Source organism: Pleurodeles waltl, chromosome 3_1 (assembly GCF_031143425.1).
Source record: "Pleurodeles waltl isolate 20211129_DDA chromosome 3_1, aPleWal1.hap1.20221129, whole genome shotgun sequence".
NCBI classification, from domain to species: domain Eukaryota; kingdom Metazoa; phylum Chordata; class Amphibia; order Caudata; family Salamandridae; genus Pleurodeles; species Pleurodeles waltl.
The window spans coordinates 80451476-80465480 of record NC_090440.1 but is presented as its reverse complement, the minus strand read 5'-3'; the positions used below and the strand labels follow the sequence as shown (position 1 = coordinate 80465480).

The 14005-nt window shown below is 44.4% G+C and overlaps 1 protein-coding gene across 4 annotated transcripts in view; it reads right to left on the bottom strand.

Moving 5' to 3' along the window:
* The window catches only part of LOC138283788 (golgin subfamily B member 1-like), a 409771-nt gene that overhangs the window by 251198 nt on the left and 144568 nt on the right, over nucleotides 1–14005 (bottom strand). For all 4 annotated transcript variants that reach the window (XM_069221871.1, XM_069221872.1, XM_069221869.1 and 1 more), the window contains exon 13: nucleotides 2346–2437. In XM_069221871.1, the coding sequence (XP_069077972.1) occupies nucleotides 2346–2437 (92 nt within the window). The remainder of the gene's footprint in view (nucleotides 1–2345; nucleotides 2438–14005) is intronic.

The window sequence follows — 14005 nt, the reverse complement described above, 5'->3', positions numbered from 1 at the left end:
ATTCTGGCCAGATGGGACTGTCTTGACCCTATGTCCTTCAATAGTTGCTTCCATTCCATTGCTTGTGTGCTAGCATTTCCTGTTCTTTTGCAGGTGAGTGGCTGACTTGAAGTTTTGGCATCCTATAGCACAGATGTATGTCAGTGAGATGTGATAAACAAATGTTCTACTCTGCCAGTAGGCTGGTTCATTGGCTTGTCGGTATTATTAATCCACCTGGGGATCTGAGGTTATCCGTTTTCTGGCTCAATTCCTGGTATGTTCAAATTGCACCTTCTAAGCATTAATGATGTGTGTGATGGTTGTTCCATGCTCTTTGCTGGGAAGAAAGGGTGGGCCCTGTCTCGCAGTTAGGGATTGAAGTAATGGCCTGGTTACTGTCTGCTCCTGTGGCTGTTCAGGTTAGTGGTGCTTCATTGCTCTACTTTCCAAGGCTTTCATGTGTGCCAGTATGATCCACAGTGCCAATGTCTTTGTTAGCTCGTTTATGGGCATCACTGCCAGGTACCTTGCCTCAGTTTCCTGTGGAGGTAGCACCTGTATTCCTGAGACAAGCAGTAGTGTTCCGCTGGGTTGTCTCTCTGACATGTCCATGGGCATGGCGTCAGACTTTCTCGTGTGAGAGGTTTAGTCTTATATTATCAGCAGATTCTTCACAGACGGAGATAGCCAGTGCTCTCATGTCATTTTTGCTGGGTGTTCATATCTCGTGTCCCTCTGGAAATCATTTTTTCAGGAATTCTTGTCTCAGCTGGATTTTGAAGGTGCTTCAGATGGTTCAGAGCGAGAAGAAATGGCTCCTTCAGTTTGTTCCTCTCTGGCCTTGCACTCCAGGGCATCTTCTGTTGTGCAGGTGGGTTGGCTCCATCCTTTCTGCATTATCTAATGCAGTAGAACCTTCTATTCCCTTTCTGCATGTTCCATTATCAGCCAGGATGCTCAGTAGTTTGCTCTCCAGTGGCTGATTTAACACTGCGGTTAGAGGAGAGCTGTGTCTCAAGGCCTTTTTACGCATCTGTGACTGCACTTTTCTAGGTGGGAAGTCACTCAGGGGCTGCATGCTGGGGCCGTGATCCTTGTTGGAGATATGCATATGGCTGTCTTTGTCTCAAGTGGCATAGTGGGCAAAAGCTGCAGGCAGGATTAAAGCCGAGCAATCACAAGCCTCTGAAATTAAAGCAAGCATTTCTTCTATCATGATGTTGTTTGGTGCTGTTGATGCCCTGAGTGCGCCAGGTATGTCCAGACATGGATGACATGTCTGCTGGGCCCTAGACTTAAGCTATACAGATGAGCCAAAGTAGGTCAACACCAGTGTGGGATTGCTTGTGTTACCATCTCAAGCGACTTGACCCATCAGGTCGGGATGGATTATACCTAGGAACAACACTGATCTGCTTAAGGCTGGTCTCTGTCTAGAGTGGCGCAGTAAATGAAAAATGATGGACTAGAATGCTGTCAGAGCTCATCAATGGCTGATATTAAATCAAAGATTTCTTCAATAACTTTGCTGTTGGGGCTCACCTTCTGCATGGAGGTTTTTCTGGGGCCTTTTCTGCTGCTCCCTCAGGGTGCTAAGCCCTGCCCTTACTGCTTTTGGATTCAATGTTATGAACATCATTGGCAGGGGTATTTTATCCATTGCTGTCTATCCATCGCTGTCTTGAGATTGTTTCTTGGTCCTCAAGAGTCTTTTGGTCTTCAAAGCCAGTATTTTGGCTTTAACGCCTGTACATTATGGCATGTACCATTTGAGGGGGATGGGCGTTGATATTTTGGCATGGGCTATTATATTATCATATTTGTTCATGACAAAATTGAATTTCCAACATTATTTCAGAACTTCCAGAAATCCTTTGTGAAATACAGAAATATTACATATCTACTTCAAACATAGGTCTAAATCTATGGAAATTACACTTTAATTTACTTTGGGCGCAACTTGTGTTCCTTTTTGAGTTTTGAACATATTGCTACTTATTAAAGTAGGAAAACATTGTTAATTTAGTTCTCACATTCTAAAATTTAGAAAACACCCATATGGTTTCAACACAAATGATTTCTGGCCCATAGCCATTAAACAAAGGTTTTTAAGAAAAATGGCTCCCTAAAAATGCAAATGACCTTTTCCCTTTTGCGAGGAGACTGTACTGGCTGCTCACATGTCTCGGATGAGAGCGGTGGGGAGGGAAGGATTGATGTTTAATGTTAATTTCAGTGTTACAAACTCTCTTATGTTGGAGATGTACCTACGATATCGTGTGTAGTGTTTTCGTGTATAATTGCTGCACTATATCCACTATAAAAATAAAATAAAAATATTCTAGAAACAAAATACAAATGACCTGGGAAGCTGCTCGCTTTGTGACTTGCTCAAGATCTGCCTGTAGTTTGCGCTGCTGCTCTTCATAAAGCTCCAACTTGGCATGCAGCTCTTCTGTGGAAATAAGAATGACAAATAATGAAAATGTCACTTACCCAGTGTACATCTGTTCGTGGCATCAGTCGCTGAGATTCACATGGTCTGCATAGCTCGCCATCTGGTGTTGGGTCGGAGTGTTACAAGTTGTTTTTCTTCGAAGAAGTGTTTTCGAGTCACTGGACCGAGTGACTCCTCCTTCTGTGCTCATTGCGCATGGGCGTCGACTCCATCTTCGATTGTTTTTCCCGCAGAGGGTGAGGTAGGAGTTGTACTATAGTAATAGTGCCCGCGCAATGAAATGTGTAAGTATGTACCTATTAAAGGTTTAAATAATATATATACAAATGTACAAAATTGAAGGTAACTTCTGAACTGCTACAGGCTTCCGGGGAGGTGGGTGGGCCCATGTGAATCTCAGCGACTGATGCCACGAACAGATGTACACTGGGTAAGTGACATTTTCAGTTCGATGGCATCTGTCGCTGTAGATACACATGGTCTGCATAGACTAGTAAGCAGTTATTTCCCCATAAGCGGTGGTTTAGCCTGTAGGAGTAGAAGTTGTCTGAAATAGAGTTCTTAATACAGCTTGACCTACTGCAGCTTGTTGTGCGGATAGCACATCTATACAGTAGTGTTTGGTGAAAGTGTGAGGCGTAGACCATGTGGCTGCCTTACATATTTCATGCATTGGGATGTTTCCTAAAAAGGCCATTGAAGCACCTTTTTTCCTTGTTGAATGTGCCCTGGGAGTAATGGGCAGTTGTCTTTTTGCTTTAAGGTAGCAGATTTGGATGCATTTAACAATCCATCTGGCTATACCTTGTTTTGATATTGGGTTACCTGCATGAGGTTTTTGGAATGCAATAAATAGCTGTTTAGTCTTTCTGATGTTCTTCGTTCTGTCAATGTAGTACATTAATGCTCTTTTGACATCTAATGTATGTAGTGCTCTTTCAGCCACAGAATCTGGCTGTGGGAAAAAAACTGGTAGTTCTACCGTTTGATTTAGATGGAACGGTGAAATAACTTTTGGTAAAAATTTTGGATTAGGTCGTAGGACGACCTTATTTTTATGTATTTGTATAAAAGGTTCCTGTGTTGTGAACGCTTGAATTTCACTTACTCTTCTCAGAGATGTAATGGCGATGAGAAAGGCAACTTTCCAGGTTAGGAATTGTATTCCGCAAGAGTGCATGGGTTCGAAAGGTGGGCCCATGAGTCTTGTTAGGACCACGTTTAGGTTCCATGAAGGAACAGGTGGTGTTCTTGGTGGTATAATTCTTTTAAGACCTTCTATGAATGCTTTGATGACTGGTATCCTATACAAGGAAGTTGAATAGGTAGTCTGCAGGTATGCAGATATTGCTGCAAGGTGTATTTTAATAGAAGAGAAGGCTAGCTTTGCTTTTTGTAAATGGAGCAAGTAATTTACTATATGTTTTGGAGTTGCGTCTAGTGGTTGTATCGGATTATGATGGCAGTAACAAACAAATCTTTTCCACTTACTTGCGTAGCAGTGTCTAGTGGATGGCCTTCTGGCCTGCTTTAAGACTTCCATACACTCTTGGTTAAGTTGTAAGTGTCCGAATTCTATGATTTCAGGAGCCAGATTGCTAGATTCAGCGATGCTGGATCTGGGTGTCTGATCTGTTGGTTGTGTTGCGTTAACAGATCTGGTTTGTTGGGCAGTTTGATGTGGGGTACTACAGATAGATCTAGCAGTGTTGTGTACCAGGGTTGTCTTGCCCACGTTGGTGCTATTAAAATGAGTTTGAGTTTGTTTTGACTCAATTTGTTTACTAGATAAGGGAGGAGAGGGAGAGGAGGAAAAGCGTAAGCAAATATTCCTGACCAGTTCATCCATAGGGCATTGCCTTGGGATTGCTTGTGTGGGTATCTGGACGCAAAGTTTTGGCATTTTGCGTTCTCTTTTGTTGCAAATAAGTCTATTTGAGGTGTTCCCCAGAGTGTGAAGTAGGTGTTCAGAATTTGTGGGTGGATTTCCCATTCGTGGACTTGCTGGTGATCTCGAGAGAGATTGTCTGCCAGTTGATTCTGGATCCCTGGAATAAACTGTGCTACTAGGCGAATTTGATGGTGGATTGCCCACTTCCATATGTTTTGAGCTAATAAGCTTAACTGCGTTGAATGTGTTCCTCCTTGTTTGTTTAGATAATACATCGTTGTCATGTTGTCTGTTTTGACAAGGATGTATTTGTGGGTTATGATTGGTTGGAAAGCTTTTAGTGCTTGAAAAACTGCTAATAATTCTAGATGATTTATATGCAGTTTTGTTTGATGTATGTTCCATTGTCCTCTTATGTTGTGTTGATTGAGATGTGCTCCCCACCCTGTCATGGAAGCATCTGTTGTTATTATGTACTGTGGCACTGGGTCTTGGAAAGGCCGCCCTTTGTTTAAATTTATACTGTTCCACCATAGAAGCGAGAGGTAAATTTGGCGGTCTATTAACACCAGATCTAGAAGGTGACCCTGTGCTTGAGACCACTGTGAGGCTAGGCACTGTTGTAAGGGCCTCATGTGCAGTCTTGCGTTTGGGACAATGGCTATGCATGAGGACATCATGCCTAGGAGCTGTAGTATTGTTCTTGCTTGTATTGTTTGATTTGGAGACATGTGTTGAATGACTCTGTTGAAATTGTGAATTCTTTGTGGAGTTGGCGTTGCTACTCCTTTTGTCGTGTCTATTATGGCTCCTAGATATTGCTGTACTTTGCTTGGCTGAATGTTGGATTTTGCAAAGTTGACGGTGAACCCTAGTTTGTAGAGGGTTTGTATGACTTGATTTGTGTGGTTTGAGCATTGTATGAGCGAACTGGTTTTGATTAGCCAGTCGTCTAGATACGGGAATACATGTATTTGCTGCCTTCTGATGTGTGCAGCGACTACTGCTAGGCATTTTGTGAATACCCTTGGAGCGGTTGTTAAACCGAAAGGCAATACTTTGAATTGGTAATGTATTCCTTTGAATACAAACCTTAGATATTTTCTGTGTGATTGATGTACTGGTATATGGAAATATGCGTCTTTGAGGTCTAGGGTTGTCATGTAGTTGTGTTTTTTGAGCAATGGTAACACTTCTTGTAGTGTGACCATGTGAAAGTGGTCTGATTTGATGAATGTGTTTACTACTCTGAGGTCTAGAATTGGTCTCAGTGTTTTGTCCTTTTTTGGTATCAAGAAGTACAGTGAATAAACTCCTGTGTTTATTTGTGTGCTTGGTACTAATTCTATTGCATCTTTTTGCAGTAGTGCTTAAACTTCTATCTCTAGAAGCTGTGAATGGTGTTTTGATAAATTTTTTGATTTTGGTGGTATGTCTGGAGGGAATTGCAGGAATTCTATGCAATAACCATGTTGGATAATTGCTAGGACCCATGTGTCTGTAGTTATTTCCTCCCATGCTTCGTAATATTGACCTATCCTTCCCCCCACTGGTGGTGTGTGGGGGGGGTGAGTGACGTGTGAGTCACTGCTTGTTGGTAGTGGTTTTGGGGCTTTGAAATCTTCCTCTATTCCTAGGGAATTGCCCTCCTCTATACTGGCCCCGAAAGCCTCCCCTGTACTGTCCCTGGTAGGTGGACGGTGCGGACTGTGAGGTACTGGCTTGTGTGGCCTGACCCCGAAACCCTCCTCTAAAAGGTGTTTTGCGGAAGGTGGTATAAGATCCTCTGCTCTGCGGGGAGTAGAGTGCGCCCATGGCCTTGGCAGTGTCAGTGTCCTTTTTGAGCTTTTCTATGGCTGTGTCGACCTCCGGATCGAACAGAAGTTTTTCGTTTACTGGCATGTTAAGTACTGCCTGCTGAATTTCTGGCTTGAATCCAGACGTTCTGAGCCATGCGTGCCTACGGATGGTAACCGACGTATTAATGGTCCTTGCGGCTGTGTCTGCTGCATTCATAGAGGAGCGTATTTGATTGTTGGAGATGTTTTGACCCTCCTCAACAACCTGTTTTGCTCTTTTTTGTAGATCTTTTGGGAGATGTTCAATGAGATGCTGCATCTCATCCCAGTGGGCTCTGTCGTATCGCGCTAGCAGCGCTTGTGAGTTTGCGATGCGCCACTGGTTTGCTGCCTGGACAGCGACCCTCTTCCCGGCTGCATCGAACTTTCTGCTTTCTTTATCTGGGGGAGGTGCATCCCCAGAAGTGTGTGAATTTGCCCGTTTTCTGGCATCCCCTACCACCACAGAATCTGGTGGCAGCTGAGAGGTGATGAATACAGGGTCCGTAGGAGGCGCCTTATACTTTTTGTCCACTCTAGGCGTTACTGCCCTACTTTTAACTGGCTCCTTGAAGATCTCCTTTGCATGGCGTAGCATGCCTGGGAGCATAGGCAGGCTTTGGTAGGAGCTGTGGGTGGAGGAGAGGGTGTTAAATAAAAAGTCATCCTCTACTTGTTCAGAGTGTAGTTCCACATTATGGAACTGAGCTGCTCTAGCCACCACTTGTGAATAGGCTGTGCTGTCCTCAGGTGGTGATGGCCTAGTTGGGTATGTGTCTGAGCTGTTATCAGACACTGGTGCATCGTACAAGTCCCACGCGTCTTGATCTTGGTCGTCGTGGCTCATGGCGGTGTGAGCTGGCGAATGTGACGGGGTGTAAGTTGGCGAAGCCGGAGTTACAGGTGGAGGCGAGGGAGGAGGTGTTACCGTCTTTGCTGTTTGTTGCTGAGGAGCCTCTCGTGCTCCAAACTGAAGTGTTCTCTTTCTTTTTACAGGTGGAAGGGTACTGATCTTCCCTGTCCCCTGCTGAATAAAGATACGCTTTTGCGTGTGATCCACTTCAGTGGATTGCAGTTCTTGTTCGAATCTGTGTCTTTTCATTTGTGAAGACATAGAATGTTCTTCAGTATAGGAGCCTGAAACTGGGTCTGTTGGTGCTTTTTTCGGCTCCGAAAACCCTGTTGTTTGTTTTTTCGGCTCCGAGGTAACCTTCCTCTTCTTCTGTGCCGAAAAATCTTGGCCTCTATGGTCTTCGGCGCCACTGTCTCGGCGTCGATCCGTGTCGACACCGAACTCTCGGTGTCGATGCTTCTCTTTAGCACTCTCTCGGTCCCGAGGAGGCTGCGTGCCGGTGTCTCGACCGGAGTCGGACGATCTCGACACTGAATGGGCCTTTTTCGGTGCCGATTGTTGGTCACCGTGAATTTGGGTTGAGCCATGGCCGGTTGGCAGTGGCGTCCCCTGGGCCTTTTTGCCTTTTTTAATTTCTGATCTCGACGTCTTACTCACAGTTTTTGTATTGTCGAGTTCGTCGGAGTCTGAATCCTGGATGGAAAAGGATTCCTCCTGTTCCTCTTCTGTCTCGAACTGCCGATGCTCTTTTGGCGTGGACGCCATCTGCAGTCTTCTCGCTCGACGGTCGCGCAGAGTTTTTCGGGACCGGAACGCCCGACAGGCCTCACAGGATTCTTCGCTGTGCTCGGGTGACAGGCACAGGTTACAGACCGAGTGTTGGTCCGTATAGGGATATTTGTTGTGGCATTCAGGGCAGAATCGAAACGGGGTCCGTTCCATCGGCGTTGTTCTCCACGCGGTCGGGCCGACTAGGCCCCGACGGTGTGCCGAAATCTACCCCGAAGGGCACCGAAGCGCTTCGATGTTCAATGCGTCGTCGTATGTGTTTATCTCGAACCGGATCGCAACGATACCGTCGAAAATCTTCTGTTTTCAGCTATCTTTCCGTTCCGAAACTCGGAGCGACAGGAACACGTCCGAACCCGATGGCGGAAAGAAAACAATCGAAGATGGAGTCGACGCCCATGCGCAATGAGCACAGAAGGAGGAGTCACTCGGTCCAGTGACTCGAAAACACTTCTTCGAAGAAAAACAACTTGTAACACTCCGACCCAACACCAGATGGCGAGCTATGCAGACCATGTGTATCTACAGCGACAGATGCCATCGAACATAAGATTACTCAGCACAACAAATACAGTTTTTACTATAAAGTTTTAAACATCTTCACTAAGATTCTGCTTTTAAGCACTGTCAATTCACAGTTAAGTCCAGTTTCGATGGGGATTTTAGGTAAACATTCAAATTAAAGTGATCAATTTAAAATTTCCAATATACCCAAAATGCATTTAATTCACCAGCATTTGGAGTATGAAGGAGGCCAGCCCATCATATCATGTAAACAATACCGAGAGAAATAGTAAATCGTACTCAGAAATCTTGTTCACACTTAGAAGAATAACTATATTTAGTTACTCATTGTAAGTAATAAACGAACAAGTTATGTACCTTCAGTAATACTCTTTCTGGTGGATGCACTAACCGCAGATCCCTCACCATTTAAATACACCTAAGCAGCAGAATGGATCTGGAAATTTTATAGCAGCACTCCTATTTGCCAGTAGGTGGGGCTGCATAGGCCACTCAGTTACTACATAACAACCCGGAAGTGACAAGACAGCGATACATATAAGGGGCACAATCTACACAGAGGTCAGTTTCTTAATCTTTTACCTTACACAACCTCACACAAAGCGGAAAGGGGAGGTGGAAGGGGAGTGAGGAATCTGCTGCTAGATAGAGTATCCACTAGAAAAAAAGCATTACTGTAGGCAAGTAACTTGTTCTTCAAAGATGGAGGGTCTAGGAGTGGACTCCGAACACAAAGTCTTTCATAATCGAGTTGCAAATGGACAATGAATGTTCGAATTGAGGAAATAAGAGCAAACAGACTTTAGTATAGTATCACTTCTCCATACATGATACGTTCTTAGGACAGAGATATTCTTCAATGCAATCAAGTCAAAACAGGTGTAAGGAGGAACGTGCCAAACTGGAGGAGACTTTCCATAGATAAGTCAGAGAAGATATCCTCTCAGAAAATCAAAGTATGTTGCTACATAGCACAACGGCATTGAATGAGAGTTGCTCTGCTCGTTGGAGTAGAACATTGCAGTGGTATTTGTCTATTTAAATCAATACATTTGGCCTTAGTGACTAGATGATAAAAGCAGAGCTTGAGAAAATGGGTACAATTCTTGCATTCCCAAGCAACGCCAGATAAGACTTTGAGTGTCATCCCACTTACATTGCAAGGAATTAAATATTATACAGGAAAGAATGAGACTCAAGGATGAAGGTTTGCTATAAAACAAAATCCTGCCCTGAGCCTCAGATCCTTGAACAAAGCTACTATCAAAGTTTCCCACATCAACTACAAGAAATGGGGTGGCGGAGCATTTAGGATAAAGAGTGCTACTTTTTGGACCTCAATTCCCCTTGAAATTCGAGCCCAAACCTCATTAATGAAGTTGTGGAAATCTTCAAAACTGGATCCATCATCTAATCATTTGCTGACTGATCCCTGCTGGTGCAAAACTCTTCTTTACTTTTCAGTGAGACTCCTCTGGAGTGATAACCAAGCTTTACGAATTCTCAAAATAGAAACATAAATCACCATTATCAATTAATCTCAGGTGTAGTGGTCTCCTGAAAGTGCAGCCACTGCTGGCATGGCACACGTGAAGACTCTGATAAAGTTGGGCCAGGGGTTCTGTGCTCGCCCCGCCACAAACCAGAGAACTATAGCAAAGCATTGTCCAGTTCAATCTGAGACAACCTAGCCTACTGCTGGGACCAAGCTCAAATCTGAGCCAGCTAAACCATTTTAAATTGCTTGTAGGAAGAGAGTGGCTGAAGAGGACAAGGCTGTATCCACCTCAGGCTAGATTTACCACACTGATTCGCATTTCTATTTCTGCAATTTTGAGGCTCTTTTCAATCACCAGAATGAGAGGGTATTACTAAGTGATGCAATCCTGTCTGTGATGGCAGATGAGAGGCACCAGAAGATAACCCCACCCCCCTAGACAACCAAAGGGACAACCTTTGGAAAATGTTTTTCCACAGATGACTATGTAAGGATAATCTGGTGCACCGATGCCTAATCAAGGGGGCGAGCTGCCCTGATTTGCATGGAAATTCATTTAGACTTTCTAATACACAGGTGGGAGGACAGCAAGCAAGGAAGGCAGTGTCTATGGATGAATTTGTTCTAGCAGAAGAGACAGACTTTTGGAGCTGGCGTGCAGACGGAGGATGTAAGTTGACGTGCAGACGGAGGATGTAAGTAATACAAAGGGGACTCAGGCTGAGGCTCCAATCCAAAAACTGCATAACGATCTGGGACTACATCCCAATGCTGTAGCCATATCCATTCCAAATAAAATGGTAAACATCTGCTGGGCCAATAAAAATGTACCACTGAACGCTTCTGTTGCAGAAGGGACTGGCAAATATATGAGAAGAGAAACTAGGAATAGTTGCAGATAAATTTGCTTTTTTATGGCTTTTTTTAAGATAAGTTTTTTATTCTTTTTTATTGTTTGAGTGTTCCTCTTACTAAAGGTTATTTGAGTAAATTACAGATTGCATTATGGTTCTTGAAGATAAACTTTTCACTATAGTCTTTGTACGATTTGTCATCAGTGATGTAAAATTCTCTCTCCACGCCTACGGTCCATTAGCGGTGTTTCGCTGCCCTCTGGTGGTTAGAAAGAATACAGTAATCTGGTGAGGTTTCTGGTGACAATAGCTGGCTGGCACTGGGCACAGTCGGGCAAGCCCGTGGCCCTAGAGCGCCTGATTGGGCCTCCTCCATTTACTTTGCAGGGAAGTGCCCTCAAGTTTCGCTGCACCACAGCTCCCAGTGCGCTTTACATATCAACTTAACAGATGCTTTTTAGACTCCTAAACTTCATCTCGGGCATTTCCAGAAGTAATTCATCTTGACCAAATGACAGAGAAAATCTTCCCGTGGTTTCATTTGCCGTACAAGTGCCCGACATACATCCAATTACAACTCTTGCAAAGCTCTGGTTCAAAACAACCTTAACACACTTTGTGCTTCTTGTGACTCAAGAGACTTATCACTCACTGACCATGCCAAATAATGCTGCACATGCCTGTCTATCAACCTGTCCATGCAGTGTCCAAAACCTACACCTAGCTTACCACTTTAACGCTGACATGCCCCCTTGGGAAGCATTTCTACCAAACACTTTCTCAAGATTCCTGGTACTGCCAGCTTGTCACCACAATAAACTAGTCCCTTTTCAACCATCAGTTCATCCAAACAATCTCACAACTTATTTAACAATACTTCTTTATCCTTCACTTTAGGCCAATCATCCCTCAAATAATGATCTCACACAACTCACTTTCTTGATCAATAAGGAACCCAAACTTCTTCAGTGATGGCCCACTCCAAGGCGTGTTCAAACTCACCACTAGCCAATCCTCTTGGTTCACTATTTCATCCCCCTTTCACATCTTCACTAACAGGCAGCCAAGGCAGGCAATCTGCATTCATATTATTATATTCTGGAGCATATCTTAGTTTAAAGGAAAATTCTTCCAAATAATATACCCATTTAGCCAATTAGGGAGGTGACTTTCCCCCACACGTGTTAGAAAATATATCAACCATGGGCTTATGATTTAAAGTTACTCTCTCAAATGTAGGTCTTGAGGTGCTCAACTGCCTACCCACATGCCAAAACCCAGGTTTTCCGCAACCCTAAACGTACATGAAGCAAATGCCACTACTTTCTCAATTTCCCTTTTTCCTACATCAGAACTGCACCTAATCCGTATGCACTGGGATTTCTAACAATGATGATGCGAGTCTTCACATTAAAAAGTTGGCATCAAAAGGTAAGATTTGATTTGCTCAAACCCCTCATTCCAAGTTAAAAAAACAGTCAAATTTGGCATTCTTCTCGAGTTACATTCTTAACCCCCTCGTCCTTTTGGAAAATGATCTTCATACTTGATATAGTATTCCGCTATGCCTAGAAATGAACGCAACACTTCTTTATTTTCTGGACATTGCGTCTGCCCTACTGCTCACCAAATTTAATTTTCGGCCCTATACCATCTCCTAAATCAACATGATGATGCACATTGGAGAAATCTAGGGTAGAAAACATACTTCCATCCTTAAGAGTAGACAATATCTAACATCTTGAGCAACTGGTGCCAGTCTACTGAAGTGGTATTGTTTAATCCCAGATAAACAACGCAGATTCATATCATACGAAGGGATTCACCCAGTCAGCCAATTTCACTCGTTCAATAACTCCACTTTCCTTTAAAATATTTAGTTCTTCAAGCAGCAGCACATTTCTTGTCACCTTATGAACACACAGTGATACACCATTCTTAAAAATGTTGCAGAATTGCAGCAATCATCTCAAACCCTTAGAAACACTCCCATCTCAACATTGTTTATTATTCATTCCTGATCTGGGTAACAGGGATCCAACACAATTGCCAATCTTTTTTTGTTCCTTCCATACAAAAAAACAATTCTTGCAACAACTGACTACGTAAACCATGGCAGCCATTATTTGTTCCTAAAATCGTATATCACTTTTGAAAAACACATGTACAGGCTACTTTACATCACAATAGCAGTCGAGATTCATCTCAGGCAATCGTTTTCACAACCGCAAATTTCTTGCGATTGACCTCATCGATTATAGTATAGGGTGAGCAAGAATCAGCTCAAACATCCAATTCTACCCGTTTCACACAGTTCGGTGAGCAGGATGACTGACCCATATTATTCCATCCTCGTCACCTCATAACAGCTACACAAGAAGAAGATCTCCCCCGACCCCACCCCTATCTCCCCCACCCAGTCAGCAGCAATTGACATTCAGAATCCAGACACTCACATTCCAACTTCTAAACCCTAGAATAGACACACAACTGTAAAGCATAACAACATGCACCATCTTTCTTCTCTGCTTTGACAAGTATTAAGTGGAAAAGAGGCACAGGAGCCGCCCGCCAAGATCGGACCGCTGGGCGGCCGCCAATGCGGCCACCCTCCCGCCGCGCTCATTATGAGATCCCCGCTGGGCCGGTGGGTGGAAACCTGGTTTCCGCCCGCCGGCCCAGCAGGGATCTCAGCTGCAACACAGGAGCCGGCTCCAAATGGAGCCGGCGGTGTTGCGGCCGTGCGAAGGGTGCAGTTGCCTGCTATGCAGGCAGTGAAAAGCTGCATGGGGCCCTGTCAGGGGACCCCTGCACTGCCCATGCCACTGGCCTGGCCAGGGGCCCCGCGACTCCCCGTACCACCAGCCTTTTCCTGGCGGTTCAAACCACTAGGAAAAGGCTGGCGGTCGGGGACTCGTAATCCCCTGGGCAGCACTGCCCAGGTGGATTATCACCGCTGGGGCAAATGTGGCGGGAAACCGCCGGCCCCGGCTGTGCGACCGTGGCGCTTCTGCCGCGGTCATAATTCCCTGGATTGCATCACCAGCCTGTTGGCGGTGCAATCGCCACAACAGCCCTGGCGATCTTTGACCGCCAGGGTTGTAATGACCCCCTTTGGTTCTTTAAGATAATGCAAAGGAATAAATACTCCTATTGAAGTAACAAACTAGCACATGCCTTGTAAAGGCCTGAAACATCATTGATGGCAAAGAGGAAGGTTTGTGGATCGAATCGCACTGAACACCACAGTTTGAACAGTCTAGCTGTCAACTAAGAAATCTCAACAATGACAAAACGTAAGGACTCAAGGTTTCTCT